This window comes from Clavispora lusitaniae (assembly GCF_014636115.1).
Source record: "Clavispora lusitaniae strain FDAARGOS_655 chromosome Unknown tig00000187_pilon, whole genome shotgun sequence".
NCBI classification, from domain to species: Eukaryota; Fungi; Ascomycota; class Pichiomycetes; order Serinales; family Metschnikowiaceae; genus Clavispora; species Clavispora lusitaniae.
Window position 1 is genome coordinate 747509 of NW_027093980.1, and position 22111 is coordinate 769619.

At 43.8% G+C, this 22111-nt stretch overlaps 10 protein-coding genes and 2 non-coding genes across 12 annotated transcripts; 5 read left to right on the plus strand and 7 right to left on the minus strand. All coding sequences in view use genetic code 12, as the record gives it.

The window, feature by feature from the left end:
• Positions 1-795: 795 nt before the first annotated feature.
• Positions 796-2526, minus strand: FOB63_004328 (MDR family MFS transporter; the record flags this gene model as incomplete). Its single annotated transcript, XM_002614803.2, has 1 exon — positions 796-2526. One exon carries the CDS (start codon positions 2524-2526, stop codon positions 796-798), a length of 1731 nt encoding a protein of 576 aa, XP_002614849.2.
• Positions 2527-4128: 1602 nt separating this feature from the next.
• Positions 4129-5964, minus strand: FOB63_004329 (uncharacterized protein; the record flags this gene model as incomplete). The annotated part of the gene is made up of 1 exon (XM_002614802.1): positions 4129-5964. The coding sequence occupies one exon, from the start codon at positions 5962-5964 to the stop codon at positions 4129-4131; it is 1836 nt and encodes a 611-aa protein (XP_002614848.1).
• Positions 5965-6743: 779 nt separating this feature from the next.
• FOB63_004330 (uroporphyrinogen decarboxylase) lies at positions 6744-7880 on the minus strand (the record flags this gene model as incomplete). Its single annotated transcript, XM_002614800.2, has 2 exons — positions 6744-7745; positions 7797-7880. 2 exons carry the CDS (start codon positions 7878-7880, stop codon positions 6744-6746), a joined length of 1086 nt encoding a protein of 361 aa, XP_002614846.2.
• Positions 7881-8729: 849 nt separating this feature from the next.
• Positions 8730-11714, plus strand: FOB63_004331 (uncharacterized protein; the record flags this gene model as incomplete). Its single annotated transcript, XM_002614799.2, has 1 exon — positions 8730-11714. One exon carries the CDS (start codon positions 8730-8732, stop codon positions 11712-11714), a length of 2985 nt encoding a protein of 994 aa, XP_002614845.2.
• A 100-nt stretch (positions 11715-11814) lies between these two features.
• FOB63_005634 lies at positions 11815-11887 on the minus strand. The gene has a single exon. It is a non-coding gene; the product is annotated as a tRNA-Phe (tRNA).
• A 4-nt stretch (positions 11888-11891) lies between these two features.
• Positions 11892-11964, minus strand: FOB63_005633. Its single transcript has one exon. It is a non-coding gene; the product is annotated as a tRNA-Arg (tRNA).
• A 615-nt stretch (positions 11965-12579) lies between these two features.
• Positions 12580-13122, plus strand: PHR3 (1,3-beta-glucanosyltransferase; the record flags this gene model as incomplete). Its single annotated transcript, XM_002614798.2, has 1 exon — positions 12580-13122. The coding sequence occupies one exon, from the start codon at positions 12580-12582 to the stop codon at positions 13120-13122; it is 543 nt and encodes a 180-aa protein (XP_002614844.2).
• Positions 13123-13204: 82 nt separating this feature from the next.
• On the plus strand, positions 13205-13780 carry FOB63_004333 (Glucanosyltransferase family protein; the record flags this gene model as incomplete). The annotated part of the gene is made up of 1 exon (XM_002614797.2): positions 13205-13780. The coding sequence occupies one exon, from the start codon at positions 13205-13207 to the stop codon at positions 13778-13780; it is 576 nt and encodes a 191-aa protein (XP_002614843.2).
• An 86-nt stretch (positions 13781-13866) lies between these two features.
• FOB63_004334 (uncharacterized protein) lies at positions 13867-15315 on the minus strand (the record flags this gene model as incomplete). Its single annotated transcript, XM_002614796.2, has 1 exon — positions 13867-15315. The coding sequence occupies one exon, from the start codon at positions 15313-15315 to the stop codon at positions 13867-13869; it is 1449 nt and encodes a 482-aa protein (XP_002614842.1).
• A 519-nt stretch (positions 15316-15834) lies between these two features.
• On the plus strand, positions 15835-16548 carry EXM2 (Exm2p; the record flags this gene model as incomplete). Its single annotated transcript, XM_002614795.2, has 1 exon — positions 15835-16548. One exon carries the CDS (start codon positions 15835-15837, stop codon positions 16546-16548), a length of 714 nt encoding a protein of 237 aa, XP_002614841.2.
• A 224-nt stretch (positions 16549-16772) lies between these two features.
• On the minus strand, positions 16773-18170 carry STE24 (zinc metalloprotease; the record flags this gene model as incomplete). The annotated part of the gene is made up of 1 exon (XM_002614794.2): positions 16773-18170. One exon carries the CDS (start codon positions 18168-18170, stop codon positions 16773-16775), a length of 1398 nt encoding a protein of 465 aa, XP_002614840.2.
• Positions 18171-20102: 1932 nt separating this feature from the next.
• Positions 20103-22100, plus strand: LMO1 (Lmo1p; the record flags this gene model as incomplete). The annotated part of the gene is made up of 1 exon (XM_002614793.2): positions 20103-22100. The coding sequence occupies one exon, from the start codon at positions 20103-20105 to the stop codon at positions 22098-22100; it is 1998 nt and encodes a 665-aa protein (XP_002614839.2).
• Positions 22101-22111: the final 11 nt, after the last annotated feature.

A 22111-nucleotide genomic window follows, 5' to 3' on the forward strand; every position in this document is an offset into this window, starting at 1 on the left:
TTACTTGCAGACATTTTGATCCCGGTTGGAGAGGTCTCAGCAGTAAAAAACGGTGTAAGATTATCTAGATTTGCTGGCTTCTTATATCCGTCATTCTGCATTTCCGTCCGTGAGACGCAAGAATTGTTCTTGGAGTCTGATGTCTCATATTCACCTTATTAATAGCATAGTCACACAGCCTAGAAGTTATGGCCATCGTACTTTCGTAAAAGGAAATTGATATAGTCTTTCAAAGCAGAGATGAAAGACTCAAACATGCGGTTGCGGGGATGATTGAGGCGTACAATGCGACTTAGCTTTACACAGCTTACATGAAACGGAGATTCCGTTCCTAGAATTATCGGACTTCACAAATGGAACATTCTGTCGTTAGGCTCTCTTATTTCTACTTTGGGTTTGCCTCTCAGTCTGACCCGTCTGATTTTCAATATTATTAGAAGACAATCACATATGTGTTCACATATGTGAGTCTGGCAGAAACATCGAGTGATTTTCACCTAGTAAAGGGTGATTTAATCAATTCAGAGTCAAATGAGACAGTCGAATGAAGTCCAAGCCCTAACACAGTATAGTACGCATAGTGTGTATAAAACCAAATAACCGTGTTTACTATCAGAACTTTGAACAATTGACATCAGACAGCAGAAAGAGTTCAATGGTATACGTGTGAATAATAGTCACTCTTCTCTTTTCAAAGAAAGCTACACCTCCTGTTCATGTGCGGGTTTAAAACATCTACCCTAAAACTCCCATATACTAACATATGTACAAATATAAAACTACCATTCTCTGTTCTTACTCAGTGGCACTGGATTCGTCCTTGGTGTTTGCTTCGACAGAATCATTTTCTGCTGCTTCGACAGAATCACTTTCTGCTGCTTCTGGTTCTGTCTTTTTCTCGTCCCTTTCTTGAGGCACAGCTTTTGGTAAACGCTTATTTGTGATGAAACAAGCAGAAACAACAGTAATAGCACAAAAGCCTAGATTCATATAGAATGTGTTTTTAATGCCCAGCATCAACTGTGCCTTCAAGAACTTTCTTGCTGGAGCAGACAATTTCGCAAGTGCTGCGGTGGAATTCACAATTGCTCTCACATCGATCGTGGACAATTCTTTGATTACTTCTTCGGGCTGGTACTTCAAGTTCTCGTTGACCTTGTTCAAATATGTCGCCGCATAGACTGCATCAGCCAAGTTGGAAGATAAGGCACCGCCAAAAGACCTCAAGAAATTAGCCAAAACTGTGGCCATGATGGTTCCTCCTGGCGTCTTGGGAGCCATAATCTGGGCACTGAGAATACCGGCTTGCATGAGGGAGCCTATTCCCACGCCCATAGGAATTAAAAGACCGATTTTTTTCGATTTTGAAGAATCCACATCAAGAAGGCAAAGCAAGCCTGCTCCAACCATGCACCACACAGCACCAAAGACAGCAAATGGTTTGACATAGCGTGTTATCTTGCATAACATAGCCGATGAAAAAGAGAATAGCACCACGGCAACAATAAGAGGCAACAAATGGAGCCCTGATTTCCAAGCATCAGCATCGTGGATAACCTGGAAATAGACTGAAAGATACAAGGCGGAGGACATGAAGGAGGCGAAAGAACCAAAGAGTGCAAAAGCTGACGCTTCGATTTGGAACACTCGAAGCACTTCCCACGGCAACATTGGGTTTTTAGAGAAGCGAACATTCCAGATGAAAAAAATGATGGTCACAACACCTCCAACAACAAAGCAAACAATCACAGCAGCAGAGTTCCATGCATATTGGCCACCTGCCCCAAATGTTATGGCCAAAAGGAGAACCACCAACCCAGATGAGAGAAGAAGGACTCCAGGATAATCAATCAACTTGAGTTTTTCTCTGATGCTGCCCTTAGACTTAGGAGGGTTGTACACAAAGACAAATAAAAGGAAAGCGGCACCACCCACAGGCAAATTGATGTAGAAACACCATCTCCAAGTTACATGCGACGTGAAGGCACCTCCAATCAAAGGGCCCAAGACAGAGGCAACAGCGAAAACCATACTGATAATGGCCATCCCCATGGGCCTCTTGTGGATTGGGAGAATTTCGGTGATGATGATAAAGGCAACGCTTTGAATACCACCACCTCCAACACCTGCCAACACTCTTCCTCCAATCAAGACGTTCATGTTATTGGCAAGAGCACACATGAGCGAGCCAGCTTCAAACAAGACGATCGCAACCATCATTGTGACTTTGCGGCCGAAAATAATTGAGAGTTTCCCCCAGATCGCCAGCAAAACCGCCATACTGATGAGGAATCCGGCCGAGAGCCAGCCAATCTTGTCAAAAGAGTGGAATTTGTTTCCCACCGTGGTCAACAACGTGGCAATGATGGTTTGGTCCAAGGCAAAAAGGAAGAAGGAGCAAAAAATGGCTATGAAACATAGGATAAGCTCTTTGCCCTCGAGATACATGTCTTCTCGTTTTGTTCCATCGCCTGCGTCACTTTCAAAGTAAGCTTTGGTGGTTTTTTCTTCCGTGGGATCAGCCATCTTGTCTTCACCTGATATAAGATCCTTATGAGTAATGTTCTGATTAATAACGTTGAAATTCCTTTTTTTTTGTCTTTGCATCCACGATATATATACCCCAGCCGTGCAAGACGTGGTTATGTGTTAACGCCGTTTAAGCGCTGCGCATGGTGCGGTTTTGACATCTCTAATGACAGATAAGTTGCTACACGTTCAATTTCAAAGCTTTTTTGCTGAGAAAAGTAAGAGTGACATTGTAATTGTACAGCTGGTGCAACCTTTTGTGTCTGGGCCCTTTCCCTTGTCTTTGGTCTTGAGTTACCTCAAATTTGTTATGTTCGCCATCCTATGCGTGTCGGTGCCGTTTAAGCGGCCGTGCATAATTATGAGGATCCATGACTTACGAGAAACACTGAAACCCCATTGCAAATTGGTCCTCTCTTAAGCGTATTTCTAATCCATTTTCAGACCATTTGTAGTTATCCTTGGGTAATTGGATCATTCCTGAAAATGTGTTCCGGCTCTTCCGTTGGTGTACCTAAAATACACTGAATATTTTCCAATTCTGCAATTGGCCAATTCAGTAATGCAATACAATCCAAGTCCTGTTAAATACTGCAGCGAAGATACGCGCTGTGGAAATGTGTCTAATGAGAAGTGAATGTGGTAAGGCAAATTTAACACTGCTGAGATCCAATTTTTTAAGACTTTAATGTTTGGCTGAGCCAACATTTGGCCATTGCATCTAATTCTTTCTGTTGCTCATTCGGCCTACACAATTCTAGTGAAGCACAAAGAGATGGTTCCTAGAAGTTGCCTCTTGGTACCTTAATCCTGTTTTGGGAGGTGCGAGTATGGCAAAAACTGTATACGGCGATTATATAGATAACCTTAGCGCCGTCTTAGCTCCGTATCCGCCTCGTCCGTCCGTATGCCCGTCTATCAAATCCGAGCGGCAATTGTTATTTCATTAATTATTAATATTCCATGAAATTCGCATGCACATTCTGTCTAATACAACACTCGTAAATCTCGACGAGAAATGAAAAAGTTGGTTGAAAAAAATAAAAAAAATAGAACACTGTAGCATGCTGAGATAAGGAAATTAAGTCTCTGAAAATATTGTGACATCCAAATATGTGCTCTGCGACGTTGCACTTGCTCATTTTGTTGACTTTTGTGCTATGTCTGTATCAGGTCACTTCCCTTTTTCTCGTAGTCTAGCGGTCTTGTTTTGACGTCTCTTGATCTCCTTCTTTCTCTCTCCACTTGCCTTAAAAGTCGTCTAGGTTGCTCGTTTGATTTTGGAGTAATGTCTATTGATTAGTTCCTCTGATTCTAATTCTGTTGATTAGTTTCCTTTCGATCTGTAGTTATATACTTCTATCGGTTAGTTTCTCTTTGATCAGGAATTTTCTGTTGATTAGTTTACTTTGATACTTACACAGATTTGTGCATTGCTTAGTTTACTCAGATACTTAAGACTTTTCTATTGATATGTTTACTCGGATAATTCTTGTTAGTTCTTTGATCTGGAGTTATTTCTACTGATTAGTTTCTCTTTGCTTCTTAGTAATGCTATTGAACTAAGTACTTCTATTGATTAGTCTCTACTTCTATCTATTAGTTTCCTCCCTTCATTCTTGCCTCTGCCGCACGGGCCCTTTGCTCTCTCATCAATCTCATTTTCTGTGCATCACTTAGACCACTAGTGGAAGAGATGGGTGGCATTTTACCACCTCCTACAGTACCATTCGAGGAGTAGGTAGGTTTCTTCATTTCAAGCTCTGTCTTTTTGGCCAACTCTTCCTCAATCAACTTCCTGGATTCCTTTTGCCGCTGTGCCTTTTCTGCTTCTTCCTCCTCTGCAACTTCACTGCTTGTTTTCGCAGGCCCCACTTTGGCCAAGTTCCAATCGCAGTAGTCTTCACCTAGAGTGCTTCGAGCAATCTGGAAAGTGCTCTTGACTGTAGCCGTAGAGGATACTTGGGCTGCGGTTTTTCCAAACAGGTTTTGGTGCGTTGGGTCTGCCTTGAGATTCACCAACAAGGCCTTCACCATATGGTGCAAGCCTTGAGATGCAGCGAAATGCAATGGCGTTGGCGTATTGGCGTACTTCATTTCGGGTGTCAATTTGAAGTTGGCATCTAGCGAGTTCTTTTTGAGGTAGTTCACCAAAAGCGGCACTTTGGATTTCTTGATGAGCGTGACAATCTCTTCTGTGTGTACATCAGACGGCGACTTCTTTTCAGGTTCCGGTGTTTTCGACGGCGATTTCTCAACCACTTTTTTCTTTTCCACCTTCTTCTCTGCTGGAATGTCTACCACTGCCAAGTACGATAGACGAGCCCATGCCTTCTTCACTTCGGACAAGGTGGCTCTTTTCGTGGTGAATGGGAACGTTTTGATTCTCTTGTCATTATTATGCACCACAGCTCCTTCGTAACCCACCAATATCTTTCTGTTTGCTGCACCATTGGCCCGGATGAAAATGTGCTCTGCCTTGTCCACATATTCTTTCCAGGAGGCCAAAAGCTCCCTCACTTCTTTTTGCAAAGCTTGTTCATTGTACCGCCGGATACTGGAACCGGCAGAATTGGCTTTGCCTCGGGCATTGTCCGATGCACTTTGCGATCCACCTTGCTTGCGTCTTGTTGTGTATCTGTGGAAGGTTTTGGACTGAATCACGTGGACCATCTGCTCTTGCCTTGATTCACGGGCATTTTTGGCGTTACCCTTGATGTTTTTCGGACTATGGGAAATGACGGCACCAGCGAAATGCCCTCCTCCGATCATAAGCAATACAGATATCCCCAGTTTAGCTGGCTCCAGCCGCAACCTCTGTAAGTCTTCTAGGATCGTGCCCTTCTGTAGAGTCTCCTCGGAGAATAGCGTCTTGTATACACCAAACGCCTTTTCGTTCTCGAGAAGCAGCGACTTCAACAAGACAAACGGCGAGTGATTATTGATGTAGCTATTTTGTTCATGCTCGTCCTCCGTTGTGGCCAATTTCTCAAACACCGTCGGCAACGCCTGCAATTCCTTCGGTTCTTCTGGATCGTTTTCGGACTCGGAGTCTTCAGATCCAGAAATGCTCTCCACTGACTGAGTTTCCACAAGATGGTCGAAATCCGCCTCTGTCAACGGCTTCTGGCCCTGCGCAAGAAGCTTCACATTCAAGCGGTGGAAATCGGACTTGAAATGGGCCAACCGCTCGTTCTGGTCTGCCTCCGGAGCAAATGTCAAGCCGCACGTATTACACCCGCTTAGACTTTTCACTTGTGTCGGAAGAGATTGGGCCAGAGGTTCGGAGACGACATTGATGGGAGCCACAGGCCCATTGACCACTTCTAGAGAAGATGCGACATTTTCAGGGAGCTTGTAGATGCAAAGATCGTCTTTGGTGAAAGAAGACATTGTGGTAGCCTTGGTGGAATATGATGCGAATGTGCACTCCATATATGTACCAGTTGCGATAGAAGAGTGGCGACAAAAAATAAAATAAAAAAATTAAAATAAAAAAATTAAAATAAAAAAATTAAAATAAAAAAAAAATAAAAAAAAATGATAACATCGTGATTGGGATTGATACTAGTCACTGCAACTAGCAAAAAAATAAAGTCTCTGACTTGTCATTGGCTCTGGTTGGCCATTGCTATTATTGCTAGCAATGCTCTGTTACTTCAATTGTTACTCCATAGGATAGAAACTTGGCTCTGTCAGTGGCGCCCGTAATCCAGCTAGCATGCAATGTTGGTGGCAAATGTAGGCCTCTTCGTAAACAAGCTCGAGTAATGAAATTTTTGAACGCCTGGGAGACAAAATCCAAGTCACAAGTCGAAAAAATACAAGTCGAAAAACTACAAGAGCATAATACCATGGTTTGGTTTGCTTCAGGCTTACTTTACCTTTGGTAAATTAGCAGGTATTGTCTACTGAAATTATGTGCGGCTAATGATTTACCGGAGGGCGATAACAAGCTGAGAATTTTTTTTTTGTATCATTATTTTTTTTTTTTTTTGTTTTTTAGTCTATGGAAACAGGGTCAGCATGTGGCAAAACTACTAATTTCAACGTATTTTTAGTTCATTTTTGATCAGGGAGTATTGATGTACTCATCTAGTAATTGGGCCATTTAACCAGAACGTGTTTGCCCATACGGAAAGACAATCTTCCAGCAGAAAGAAGTAGTGTCCTTTCGAAAGTACGCTTGACTATTTACAAATGTGATTGCATTTCTACTGGGAGCCAATACGGTGGCACTCCTTCAAGAAATGCTCGATTTTCTCGGGCTTCATGAATGGGTGGGTGCCGTGGCCAAAGTTGATGATATAGTTTTGTTTTCCTCCGCCAAATCCCTTGATCATCTGCTCAACCTTTTGCGTAATCACCTCGTCGGTGCCGTACATGATTCCAGGGTCCAAGTTACCTTGCAAGGTGATTCTTCTAGATCCCACAACTTTCACAGCATCCTCCGGCTTGTAAAGCCAGTCCAAAGAGACAGTGTCGTAGCCGGATTCACACAAGTCGTCCAAAGCGTACCAAGCGCCCTTTGCGAAAACGGTGAGAGGAATTTTCTCTTCAACACCCAATTCTTTCAAGCGCAAAGGCAATTTGGAGGCGATTTGACGCAAGTATGGCAAACAGAACTCGGCAAACTCGTGCGGACCCAACTCGCCGGCCCACGACTCAAACACTTGCAACATTTGAGCTCCTGCAACAACTTGCTGGGCCAAAAACTCAATGCATGCATCTGTGATGGCCTGCAACAACTTATGGGACTCTTGCGTGTACTCGTAGAGCCATTGTTTGGCAAAACGGAACATCTTGGAGCCCTGGCCCTCGGTCATATACACAAGCAAAGTCCATGGGGCGCCGCAAAAACCAAGCAAAGGCACTCTTCCATTCAATTTCGTACGGGTCAAAGTAATGGCCTTGAACGCCCAGTCCAACGAGGTCAAAATGTCTGGCTTCATCTGAACGCGAGACAAGTCTGCGGGCGAACGCAATGGGTCCACGAAAACTGGGCCCTTCCCCTCGATCATTTCGATCTCAAAGCCCATGGCCTGTGGAATCACCAAAATGTCAGAGAAGATAATCGCAGCGTCGATGAGACCGTTGAAATGCTCAATGGGCTGGATGGTGATTTCGGCAGCAATCTCGGCATCACGGCAAGTCTCGAAAAAGTCTCTTTTTCCCTTCACCACATGGTATTCGGGCAAATATCTGCCTGCTTGGCGCTAGAAAGTTAGCCTCGGAAAAACGGTGCACAAAAGACTGGATGAACATACCATGATCCACACGGGCGGTCTCTCGACCTTTTCGCCACGAGCGGCTCTCAAAATGAGATCGTTTTTCAATGGAGCAAAAGTCATTGATAACTATACGGTAACTAATGCGCTGGGTCTAGACATGCGAAGGTCTGGATGTACGGGTGTATTGTCATAGCCGGCAAGAAGCATTGGGAATGCAGGGGATAAAAGGGGAGTAAAAGGGGATATAGTGGGGAAGGGCTAATCATTCGCTCTGTTTTGGAATTAGACTTTTTGTGGTTTGGCTGGATGGGTTTATGAGTTAGTTTTATCATGTCGTATAATCTATGGCATTTATGCGAGGTGGATCATGCAGCTACAATAAATGAGCTAGGGTAACAAATAGGGACAAATAGGGACAAATAGGAACAAATAGGAAAAAAGGAACAAATAGGAAAATAGGAACAAATAGGAAATAGGGTAAATGCAAATAGGGAAAATTATGACAATGAAGTTCAAACTAGAGCTGCACTAGGTTAATTGCATAACTCCTACCATTGTTGTAATTGGTTCTTAAGAACAACTGCGGTGACATGTAAGTGGAAGAACTGCCATGGTTTGAAATGGCCTCGTTACAGCTTACGTTTTGCAATTATTCCTAGCAGTATTGGCACTGAGTTTCTACAGCCCTGCCCCATACCCTAGATTAATTAATCAGCACTACACAATAACTGGACCCAAACTCAAAACTCACCAAACTGAAAAAATAAAAAAAACTTAAAGCCCTACATTACCTCTTACCGCATACGTCCAGCTTCCCGTTACAGTCTCTGAATTTTTATTCATACGAAACAAGGTAAATTAAATACGTATCATGCTGGCTGGAAGCGTGCGGCTGGCTGTGGAGGTACGGGTGTCGCGGCCCTCACTACTAAATTATCCCGTTCCATCTCACAACACCAACCAAAGTCCATGCCTCAAGCCAGTGTGAATTCGGAGCAGAACCCGAGCGTTCCCAATTCGCCCAGCGCTCACAAGCCTGCCAGAAGCCAGCTGGCGCAATCGGCGCCGCTGCGCGCCAACTGGTTTGTGCGCTTTTTCCGGTCGGTTTTTGGCTACAGAAAGACATCCTTGACGTTTTTGGTGGCGCTAGTTTTCGCTGCCACGCTTCTCTTGTCGTGGGCCGACTCGCTGTTGGATTTCTCGGTGGACATGCCCACTTCCAAGCACGAACAGGCCGTTTTGCTGCGTCTGTGGGAGTCGCTCCAGAAGATTGCTAGAACAAAGCACACATACACGTCGGAGGGCAACGACGAGGTGCACGCGTACCTCAAGGCACACATTGCGCTGCTTGTGGCCAAGAAACCGTACATGGAGCTCGACACCGACAAAAACGGCACGCGCCGCGTGATGTTCGACGTCAAGTACTTGTCGTATGACTCTGTCTCCTACTACGAGAGCAACAACTTGGTTGTTCGTGTCAACGGCTCCGACCTGTCCTTGCCAGCGCTCTTGGTGAGCGCACACTACGATTCTGTCCCCACATCTTACGGTGTGACAGACGATGGCATGGGTGTGGCTTCTATGCTTGGCTTGCTTGAACACTATTCTTCCGTGTCGCAACCAAAGCGTACCATCATCTTTAACTTCAACAACAACGAGGAGTTTGGCTTGTACGGCGCCCAGGCGTTTTTGGCCCATCCGTGGTTCTCCCAAATTGCCTACTTTTTGAATTTGGAAGGCACGGGCGCTGGCGGAAAAGCCATCTTGTTCCGAGGCACCGACTACGGCATTGTGCGCCATTTTTCCTCGGTGCGCTTCCCCTTTGCCTCCTCCTTGTTCCAGCAAGGATTCAACAATAGGCTTATTCACAGCGAAACAGACTACTCGGTTTACATCAAGGCTGGGCTTCGTGGTCTCGATTTGGCCTTCTATAAGCCCAGAGACATTTACCACACCACACGTGACAGCATCCAGAACACCAACATCAAGTCCTTATGGCACATGTTGTCTTCTTCTTTGGACTTTGTTGAGCACGTTTCATCTCAGACCATTGACTTGGACGAAGAGGTGCACGCAGAGGCAGGCAAAAGAGACCTTGCGTTATACACGTCATTCTGGAACCACTTTGTCGTGTTTTCTGTATCACAGGTTGTCTCGGCAAATATTGCTTTGTTGGTCGTTGTGCCTGTGGCTTCTTTGCTTCTTTTGTTCATCATTTTCCGCTGCAATAAGGGCTGGGGCTTCAACTTTGTCAATGCGATCAAGTACCCCCTCTCTTTGGTGGCTTCTGTTCTTGTTTTAACTTTTGTCTCTCAAGTGATTATTGTCCCATCCAACCCATTCTTGGTCAATAGTTCCATTGGGCTACTTGTGGCAACGTTGTTCTCGTTATTTTTGCTCTTGAATTACATTGTCTTGAACGGACTTAATCTTGTTTTCAAGTCATTCAAGGGCCATCAACACGACGAAAAGTTGATTGTCATGTGCGAGTCCTCTTTTCTTACATGGATCCTCTTGTTGTGGTCTACGGTTAAGCTCTCACACAACAAATTTGGGGACGATCACACAGGTGAGCTTTTCATTCCCATTTTGTTCCTGCTCCAAGCTGCGGCTTGTTTTCTCGGCTTCTTAGGATGGTGTTTCAAACCTTCAAAGAAAGTGAAAGTTTCCCGTGAAGAACATCAGCCTTTGTTAAGCTCTAATGGGCTGAATTACGGCGCCCAAGATGACGACGATTCACTTGCGCCCTCTTCGTCCCTTTCCTTGCAGTCTGGTTTTAGCGAGAACTGTGAAGTTCATGAGACAAAATCTTTCAGTTACGATTGGTTAGTACAATTTCTCGTTATTGTTCCTATTTCGTCATTGATCATTTTCAATTCTGGATCGCTCATATTGGACGGTCTCAACAAATCCATACAAGAGTCTTTATCTGCACAAAACCTTATTTACAAATTCATCCAGATCTTTGTTGTTGTGTGGTCCATTCCATTTTTGCCTTTCATTTTTAAGTTGAACAGAATTATCGTTTTGGCATTGTCTCTTGTTTTGTTATACGGATTCTTCGCTGTCAATATTACTGATGCTTTTAATGATGCAAACCCATTAAAGTTGCGTTTCTTGGAGACCATCTCAATGGACACGTCGCCTCCAACCAATCTTGTCACCGTTAGTGCTAGGCTGATGGATGTGGTCAAGGATATTTTGGAAGATATGCCATCGCTCAAAGACTCCAAGACAGAATTGAGTATTGATTCACTCGGCGACGGTATGCTGCTCTATTCATACGAGACTCCATTGATTCCACATCTTGTCCCTGGTGTGAAGAACTTGACAGATTACTTGTCTATTGACGTTTTGAAGGATTCTTCTTCAGTGTCGGACTCTCCATTCGGCTTGTTGACTGGTGAGCTTAAGATCAATGTGCCAAGAAATAGAAATTGCAAAATCGATTTCAACATGTCCAACACTGTGATCAAGGTTTCAGACACTAAGTTCATGGAATCCAAGCGGTCTCCAGTTAGAACTGTTATTGTCTACAATGAAGACAAGTACGAAAATAAGAGTTCATCCGTCATTGGTGCTGGCGTTCCTGAAGGATTTTCCAGAGATTCCAAGGGCAATTCCGTATTCAAGGATATGGACGGTATCAGTCAATTACAATTGAACAAACTCAACTGGGACAAGCCTTATCATATTGGGTTCCAGTGGGTGCCTGAGATTGTGGAGAGCGAAAGCGTATGGTCTGAAAAAATCAGAACCAAAAAGTTGGGAGTCAACATCGAGTGCTATTGGGGAGACTTGGACCAGTTGGCAGAGAAGGACAAGGCCGGAAATCCCGTTGTTCAAGACCGCGTGCCTGCTTTTGAAGAGCTTTTGCATTATTCCCCAAGTTATGTGAGTTGGGCGAACAGGGATAGAGGCATGGTTTCTGTAACAAAGTATATTGAGGTTTGAGACCCAAATAATTGAATAGAGTTTTTGATATGGAGAATATGTAGCTACCATCTTTTCATTGAAAGTGCAAAAAAAGATAAATCTGGAGAGTAAAAAGAAATGCGATTTCTGTGGATCGAACACAGGACCTTCAGATCTTCAGTCTGACGCTCTCCCAACTGAGCTAAAACCGCGTAGAACCCATGCCGGGACTCGAACCCGGAATCTTTTGATTAGAAGTCAAATGCGCTAACCATTACGCCACACAGGCTGTTTCTGAACGATATTATTGCTGGTCTATATTGAGATTCTATGTTTGTGTTTGACGTGATTGTGAAGTTTAAGGTGACAAATTGCCTACTGTAATTCCATGTGTATGTATAAACTGCATCATTAGTAAATAATTTGTAAAACTTTTGGGCTGTTTTTCAGTATTGCCCTTGTCTTTAAGTCTTTCGCATTCAACTACTTTCGCAGTTTGTACCAATTTCTGCATTTCTGTGACATGAACATCCTTTCCTTATTATACTTTCTTGCTGTTGTATCAGCTTGGATAAATCCTATCACTATCGTAGGCAAAAGCTTTGTGGACAGCATAACTGGTGAACCTGTTTGTTTATAATTTTCATTTTGGTCTAACATTTCTAACTAACTTCCAGTTCTACATTAAAGGCGTCGATTACCAGCCTGGAGGAAGTTCCGGTTTCACAGACGAATTCGATCCACTTTCGAACCCGAAAGTTTGCGCGAGGGATATCGCTCTTTTCCAGAAATTGGGAGTCAACGTAAGTTTTAACTTTAGCAGTGGTATTTTTTTTTTTCCTTTTACTGACTGTAGACTATTCGAGTCTATTCTGTGAACTCTCATCTTGACCATGATATATGCATGTCACTTCTTGCATCTGCTGGAATATATTTAGTGCTAGATGTGAACTCTGCGTTACCCAATTTCCATCTCAACAGATATGAGCCTTGGACAACTTACAATGAAGAGTATTTGAGCAATGTGTTTAAGGTTGTAGAACAGTTTGCAGGCTATAATAACACTTTGTCCTTTTTCGCTGGAAATGAAATTGTCAATGACAAATTATCTGCTACTCATTCGCCTGTTTATGTGAAGGCTATGATCCGAGATATAAAAAATTACATTCTGAATAACCTTCATCGTCAGATACCGGTAGGATATTCTGCAGCAGACGATCTTGCTTATCGTGTGTCGCTTTCGAAATATCTAGAATGTGTGGATAAGGATCCTGCTGAAGCAGTGGATTTCTATGGTGTCAATTCTTACCAATGGTGTGGGAAGCAGACTTTCCATACTAGTGGATACGATAGTTTAGTCCGTGACTATCTGGAATATACCAGACCAGTTTTTCTTTCAGAGTATGGCCACTTCTTGGCAAGTCCCATTTTTTTTTTTTTTTCATGAATAATTACTAATACCTAGGTATGGATGCAACGATGTGCAGCCAAGAGACTTTGATGAGGTTGCATCCATATACTCAGACGAAATGAACGCTGCTTTTAGTGGCGGTCTTGTTTACGAATTCACCGAAGAACCGAATAATTATGGCCTCGTCAAAGTTTTACCAAACAAAGATATCCAGTTATTGCGTGATTTCACCCAGTTTCAGAGCAAGTTGGCTTCTCTTCCAGATTTATCAAAGACACAAGATACCGAACGTAGAAAAATGCAATCGAGACCCAGTCCCCGCTGTGCTGAGAAATATTCCAATATAGATGTCTCTAAAGGCCTTCCAACCTCGCTTGCAGGAAATCTAATCCAGAAACGGGTCAATATAAAACGGGGAAAACTAGTAGAGGTGAGAGGCGTGGATGCGGTGTCTCCTTATAAAGTCATGGATGTCCAAGGAGGAACATACCTTGAACATCCTCAGGTCGAGCTTCGGAAGCCAATTAACGCTAATTGGACATCGGGGAAAACGCAATCCCCTCCAGCAACAAATGGTATGTTTTTTCTACTCTCGATTTTAGTCACTACTAACAAAATAGGAGGAGATGGCCTCACTATGCTGTGGTCTGCTACACTACTTTCCATGTTGGTCGTTTGGGTCAGTATTGCATAAATTGTATCGAAACTCAGATTCGTAATTAATGTAATGCGTTCTAATTGCTTGATACCAGCTCAAGTCGTCTATGTACTGTTTCCTCTTCATTCAATTCCCCTTGAAAAAAGTGTCCGCAACGAGTAATCGTAGATTAAAACCGAACACAGTGGGTTTTTCAAGATTGGCGCCAAAATGATTGCCCATTCGTGGGGCAAAAGACTGGATATTTTCTTGGTTTCCTCTTCCACACTGAACCCACAGTTCTTGCATGTGTGCATGACTTTGGGAGCTTCCTTGACAATGATTGTCAAGTATGGAACCATCGACAAGTATTCTAGGAACTGATCAAAAGCGTTAGGGGCCTTTTTCACCCATGGATCATCCACCTCCTCGTCTTCCTCTTCAATACAGCTCAATTTCTTGTCGTCATGCTGATGACTATAGCTATTGAACAAGTCGAAATTTGTAAGCACGATTTCCTTCAAGTTGCGGTAGCCACCTTGTCCAGAACACACCAACTTGAAAAAGCTATTGTACTTGGAAAAATCAAACTTCAAAGCCTGATCCGATTGGTCCATAGTGTAGAAAATCGATGAGCTGATGTCTATACTAAGACGCCGCAAATGGTCGTTCAGCTTAATGAAGTCAATAAGCGACAAATCTGCGCCATGGCGAATATTCTGCAACAGCAAAGACGTGGTTTTGGCAAATAAGTCTGTGCATTCGTGCTTCTGCCCTGGTCTTCTTCCATCAGTGTATATGCATGCTGTCAGAACCAAGGCTTCGACATTGACTGGTTTTGGAAGATTTTCGGCAGAGAGTCTGGCCTCGTTGAGAAGAAAGTTGTTGAGCTTGAGTTCCACAAACTGGTCGAAAACACCCAAGAATAGTAGAATATGGCCCAACTTGAACGGGATGTTCCACCCTGATTGTGCAGTGAGCACTAGTTTCGCCAAAGTTCGTGTGGGCTTTGGAGATCGGAAACGGTGCTTTATGCTGGAGAAGCTTTGCAAAATGTCTGTTGGGAACTCGAACAGAGGAGCAATCTCTGTGATTTTCACTTCTTGCAACCCGTATGCCTCGTTGAGGAAGCATTTGAGCTGGGATACAAAACTCTGGTATGCAGAGATCCCTTGGCTCAGACAATCTACATTGTACGTTCCAGCGATTTGAGTCAGGCTCGTCGCCACATCATCCGACGGTGGATTGACGAAATGGACCGAGCGAATGTAATTGATGCGAGAGCTTGGGGCACTGGAGCTAAATCTCAACGAAAGTGATGCTTTCTGGGGTAAATGTGCATGGGCAAAACGGAGGAATTGGGACGTGGAGTGGAAGCAGATAGAATGGTACAAGAAGTTTTTGCTCACGAGGTTATTGAACTTGGAGCAGACCAAAGCCAACAGTAGGAGGTCAGACACGTTTTCAGCAACGTAGCCAAAGATGTGCAAGAGAATCTCATATGGAAGCGAGTGCAAGTGGAGAAGAGGGTATTTCGCTCTTTTGACGGGCGAAACCACCTTTTTCCGGCCCATAAGCTGGTATTTCTTCATGTTCAGGCGAATTTCCAAAGGGGCGGTAGGATGAGATTCTAGGTGTCGACTTTCTCTTTTGGCCTAATGTAGAGAAGCTTCGACTGGAGCCAAGATGCGCGGTGACATGGAAATGCAGGACCATCTACTTTTAAGTTCTACTAAGAGAAGATGTGAAATTAACTTCTACTAAAGAAAATGAAAATTAAAGAAAATGTGAAAATTAGCTTCTACTAAAGAAAACGTAACGAAAGGTAGTAGCTGCCCAAAGAATATCTACCGGTGAATGCATCAATCGTTCTAGTCACGTTAAGTGAGTAGTGTCTTTGAACGGGGGGATATACAACACCGATTGGCACAAAAATAGCTGCAATATTCTCCTCATTCTTCTTCTCTTCCTCCCACCTAGCACCAATAATTAGGTCTTGACCCATTTCACGATATCAGGTGTCCCAATAAACGGGATGTACGGGTGCGTTCTTCTGCGCAGAGCTATAGCCTACATGTACGTCATTTATCATCTAGACAAAACACCTTACTATGGCAGATGATCAGCGGAGGCTTCTAGAACAGCTTATGGGCAAGGAGGCTCTCATATCGCCGCAAGTCCGGCGGAAAGACATCGACTTCACCAGCAGCAGAGTGTGCAAAGCATTTTTGGTGGGCAACTGTCCCCACGATCTTTTCGCCGGAACAAAACTCAACATCGGCAAGTGTCCGATGCTACATTTGGAAAAGCACAAGCTCGAGTACGAGTACCGCACCAAGCAGAAAGGCGAGAAGTTTCCCAACATAGAGTACGAGTACTACACCACCTTGCAAAAGTACATTAGCGAGATAGACTTCACCATAGCCACGGCACTTCGACGGTTGGAGCACACGCCGGAAGAAAAAGCCAAGATCGCCGAGGTGACCAAAGAGTTGGATGCGCTCGACACAAAAATCGGCCTCATGACGCAGGAGATCCAGTACTTGGGCAAGTGCAACGAGATCCAAAAGGCTTTGGAGCAGAATGTGCAATTGGAGTCGCTCATGGCGGAAAGAGAGGCTCTCGCCGAAAAAGCGCAAACCATCACGGAAAACATAGGCCAGTTCTCGCAGCAAAAGTTGCAGGTGTGTGAGGTTTGTGGCGCCTACTTGTCTCGGTTGGACAGCGACCGGAGATTGGCAGACCACTTCATTGGCAAAATCCATTTGGGCTACGTCCAGATGCGAGTCTCCTATGAAGAGTATAAGAAAAAATATAGTACATGATGGGAAGGGCTGGGTATAGAGAAAAGAAATATAATATAACGACTTGTATATTACGAGACATGAAAGTACGAGAGTGGATGATCGCATGACTGATCGAATTGATGATCCAAGGACTTGATGAAAGGACTTGATGAAAGGACTTGATGATCCAAAGAACTCGAGTGGTAGAGCTATATTGATGGCCTATTGCATGGTACTTCAACCTTATATACAATCTTTATCAGTTACTCTTGCTTCACCTCGTCAATATCAACCTTGACATTGCCCACCTTCTCCTTTGAAACATAGCCAAGAGCGCTCAATCTATCAGCCAAAATTGGATGGTTATCATTGTACGCAGAGTACAACCAGTCAGTATTCAAAGAGCTCAAGTTCGTGGTGGAAAGCTTGATGAGAGAAGAGGCCAATTCCTCGGTGTATCCTTGTTCCTTTGCGTAGGCATCGGCCTGGTACTCGTTCTTTCTCACCAAAAGATTGTTGGCAAACTGCATAAGACAGTTCACGGGAGTGCTGACGTAGTTGAACAATGTGAACGCAATGAAAGGTGGATAAACCAGCGAGAAACCGAAAGAGTGGAACAAAGACTTGTTGGTCAAGAACGCAGAGAAAAGAATAAAGGTCACAGCAACGGAAGCTTGACTCACAAGAAGCATTTGAGGCAAGTGGTTCAATTTCCAGTGGCCAATTTCGTGGGCCAAAACAGCGACGGTTTCTTCGGTAGAGTTGTGTTCGATTAACGTGTCGAAGAGGACAATTTTCTTACTCCAAGGTAAGCCGACGAAAAAAGCGTTCGAATGAGCACTTCTGGTGGATCCGTCCATAACAAACAACTGGGAGAGAGGGAACTTGTTTCTGGCAGCCAAGGCTTCGATTGCGGTCTTCAATTCACCATCCTCAAGTGGGGTGAGCTTGTAGAAAAGCGGAAGAATCAACGATGGAGCAATGGTCATGAAAACAAGTTGCACAACCAAGACAAAAGCACAGGCATAAGACACAAACGAAACACCAAAGTAGTCAATAATCTTCAAGAATCCATAGACGACTGGGGTGCCCAAGGTTACCAGAAGGACAGTCAGCTTGATCAGATCAGTAATCCAGACCTTCAAAGTGGACTTGTTGAAGCCAAACTTCTCCTCCAAAACAAACGTCTTGTAGTAGGAAAAGGGCAAAGACTCCAATGTCGAAATAAGAGTGGTGACAGCAAAGAAAACCAACGATTGGCACATGATTCCAGGGCCAAAAAAGCGGCCAATCACCGATGCCTTGGATAACGAAACACACAAGGAGCCCGTCCAGCCCCAAAGACGCGGCAAAAGGTCAAACTTGATGGTGGCAAGATCTTTGACCAATTCCACCGCGTCAGAAAAGAAACCAAACCGCTTGGTGGCACGCGAGTACTCTTGAGACTTCAAGAAAGTCTCACGTGTGATTTCTTGCTTGATTGACGCTGGTGGCTGCGTTCTTTTGTACACCTGGTATTGTCTGTAGTTGATGTAAGTTTCAAAAGCATACTTGCCCACCAAAAGAGACGTGACTATAGATTTCCAATCGAATGCGGAATTGTCTAGGAAAGACAAGGCCTGGTTGTTAGAAAAGAATGATAGAGATGGAATGGGAAACATACTCCGGCAAAGTTCATGGTTTAAGTTTGTTGAGAGTAGTAGAAGCGCATTTTGAACAGGTGTAGCAATTTGTATGTAGGAAGAGAGGCAAGAACGAAGGAAACAGTAAGAAAATGGGAGATAGGAGGAAAATAGGAGGAAAATAGGAAATTGAAAGAAAAGAGAAGAGACGATGAAGAGATAAACTTGTGAAATACCCAGCTCAAATAGATTGGCAAAGCATATAGATATACTCATAACGCTCACTATAGACTTTTCTCAAAATACTCTATAGCAGAGTTCAGAGGAGAGGAACCTTATTTGAAAACGAACATTTGAGATGTTCAAAGCAGAATCCCAGCTTGGTTTAGTAAAAAACATTGGATGGATCTGAGAGTAATGAGCTAAGGGTAATTTGAGCTAAGGGCTAATTAATGATAGAAAGGCTGGCTGGATGGCATAAGGCATCTTGGTCAAGAGTTCCGATACCTAAAGCACTAGAATAACTGACGTGGATATGATTTATGTACTCAGATTAACCAAGTTGCTGGAGGGAAAAGTCTAGTTTTTCCACGAGTGAAGCATATTGGTTGTCACTATACTAAGTCGCTATATTGCTTGCTTCGTAAGCTTTCGTTGCTAATTGTCTCCCATTTTGGTTCTTTAAAAGCCCCAGTGAAATTATACTGCGGCATGAAAGATTACTCCGGCCACCTTCAATTTACGTTTTCATCAACGATATTCCCTGTAACTTTCGTGAAATGGAGAATGTGCCATTGGTCACTTCAATGTACATTAGAAGACTGTGATTGCGTAAAACGAAGGGACTTTACACCTCAATAGCTCAGATAAATTCATGTCTACATGGAATGGATCTCTAAACAATAGACGTAGATATTGCACGTTCAATTTACTAAATGGGAGTAAGGCGGATCCTTCCACACACAGTATGCACAATTTCCACCCGTCTTCTGCAGATCATTATCTTGCGTAAAAGCTTCTGTCGCTTCATGTAGAGCGTTTCTTTGCGTTACTATACAGATTCTATAGGTGGGCCGTTTATGGCTACGCAGACAAGACCCATTGACGATGCAAACTAAACATGTACGACATTGGTGCTCATTGTCGAGCTGATTGTCCTTTTCTGATGTGTCGTTTGTCAAACTATCCCAACTTATGGTCCATATTCATCTTTCAGAAGAATTACGAGTTTTTGGAAATTGGCCTATTTTTGCCTTGCGAGTTTGCTTAGGCGAGGCTCCTGCTTGCATATGCTTGCGCCCAGGTGAAATTTCCATCTGCCCCAACATTCAATCTCGTGCAAAAAAAAAAAAAAAAAAAAAAAAAAAAACCTTTAATGATACTGGCCCGTCAATAATGCTTCTAGATCAGCCGAAGCAACCATCGTTTTTGTCTTCTTTCTTTTTGTTCCTGCAACCATCCAGAAGCTTATTGTGCCGTTGATCTGGAATCAAAATTTTCCCGCGGCCTGCACTAAAGAAACAACTTTTACCGCTCCAGTGCTAACAATGTATCCAAGCGCCTTGGGACCTGCAGGAAATATGCTGGCACCTCCACACCTCTCGTATCTTCTCCACAGCCAATCTGAAAGCTGCGAACGAATATCCATAGCGGCAGGCAAAAAGCCGGACCGAAAGTCAAAAATACAACTAAGGCGAGCTTTGGCCGGCCCATGGACGTTTGGGCGGAGATCATTGCCCGACATTTGAACATAACCGGGTATATGCGTCCTGCAGGGTGCCCTTGCTAATTTCGCCAATTTCAGCCGCGAAACCATCTGCGTCTAAATCGGGCGCCAGCGATATTTCTTCATAAGCATAATTAGCACCTTCGTCGGACGCTGTTTCTTTCGCTGATTTTTGCCCCCTTTCGAATCTCGAGGCTTGCCGCACTCGTATATCTCGCCCGCTTTTCTCCTTTTATATCCGGCCCATGTCCGAATCGTCTCGGTCGATAAACCATAAGCTCAACGAGTTGTTGAGCAAAAGCAGTGTTTCCAAATCGAAACTCGATGTGGACCTATCCTTGAGCTACCTGGCCACATTGAAGGCCAACATTCTTGGCAAGGACAAGCAGGAAAAAGTGAACTCGATTGTTGTTCTCGCCAAACTTCTTGATTGCATATCTGTGTCTGGCTCTGAAGTCACTTCTCCACAATACACGGAAATCTTGGACGAAACCTTGTTCAACTCGTTGTTTTCCATTGTGTCAACGAAAATGTCCACGGAAACATACAAGGCCATCTTGAAAATCGCCTTGATCACCATTTTCAAGGGCCCTTACCCCCCTGATTTTGGAGACAATTCCATCGACATCCACCTCCCGCTTTACAAGAGTCTCATCACGTATTTGGATGCAATCGATGTCATTACTGAAAAGCTTTACTTGTCCGACACTAAAATCCTCCTCAACTCTATCAAGTTCGTCACTGAGCTCATAAATATTGCTTTGCGGACAAACTACGACCGCATCATCACCATTGCGGGCCGTCTCAAGCACGTCAAGTTCTTCTCCACCGTGGGTAACTTGATTGAGACCACAGATGCCCTGATCTTAGAAGCTATTTCTGCTTTGGAGAAGAGCTACTTCAATTTGAACGAGTATCTCAGAAAAACGAGATTCGACTTGTCCTTAGAATCTCACCAGGTCATGTTGAACAATTTGTTTATCTATTTGGACGTGTCCTTGAACGAATTTGGAACCCCGGCATCTACTGAGGAGTACGTCAAGGCTGGATTTACTGCCAATCCTCGCAAATTTGTCGTAGACAACTTTAGCATCTTGTTGGCTATGGATTTGAAGGTTTTCTTGAAAGACCCCGTTATGACCTTTAAGAAAAAGTTCCACGAAGAGTTAATGATGAGCGATCATAAACGTACATTTCCTTTATACCTCTTCATCTCCAAGTGCACAGACCTTTGGCTAAGCACTTTCGACAACAAGGAAAAATACCCTCATATCAATGTGCACATTCTTTCGTGGGAGTTGATGATCTACTACTCTATGAATAACGCATTGGTGTTGTGGCAGGAGACTAAATCCCACGTGGAAAGGACAGAGGACATTGATGGTATTGTGCAAATGTTGGTGGTTAATATCGATTTCTTGGAGCACTCTTTGGCTACAAATGACAACATTGAGGATTGTCTTCAAGTATTCACTGCACGGACACCAGACGAGATTAGGCACGGCCAGTTTTCCGAGAATAAGGCCGCCATATCTTCAACGTGGGCACCTCGGTTTCAAGAGTTTGACCGTATTTTGGCTCAAGAAGTGTTTGATTTTGTATGCGAGCAAAGAGCAATCCAGTTACTAAAAGGTTCGTGGGTTCACACAGAAGCCCATGCTGATTATCTTTTCAAGGGACATCGCAAATCTGGAGACGGCCCTAATTATTACTTTATTCTTTTGAGTCCTAACAGAAAATCCATCTTTTACAAGGGTTACGATGAAATCAGCTCTTTGAAACCGTCATTTGAAGAGATGGAGTCGCAGGCGATTGACCTTAAGCAAATTGCGGGATTTAAGTCGATAAAAATCGGAAACCTGGTTGGTGAAGAGGACCAGCAAAAAATCTCGTCGTTGGTGTCTGTCAAAGGTACAATTTCATACGAGAAAATCACGCTTTTGGACAGGAACCACAAGGCACTTTTAAGTTTCTACACTGACTCGCAAGATAATAAGGCGATCTGGCTAGATGGTCTCAAAATGTTGAAGGGAATCACGGACAAGAGGGAGCTTTCTGCCGAAACTTTTGCTCAAATCCAATCTTTGGTAGAGATAAGAAAAAGTACCCAGCTACTTGCGCTCGGAGACTCTCAATTTGGCCAGGTAGTCATGGACTCCGACGAAGACGATGACGACGATGAAGACGACTATTACGATTTGGTTGAGTTGGCCACAGTTCTGAGCGGATTTCATTTTCTGTGACGTGTATGTAA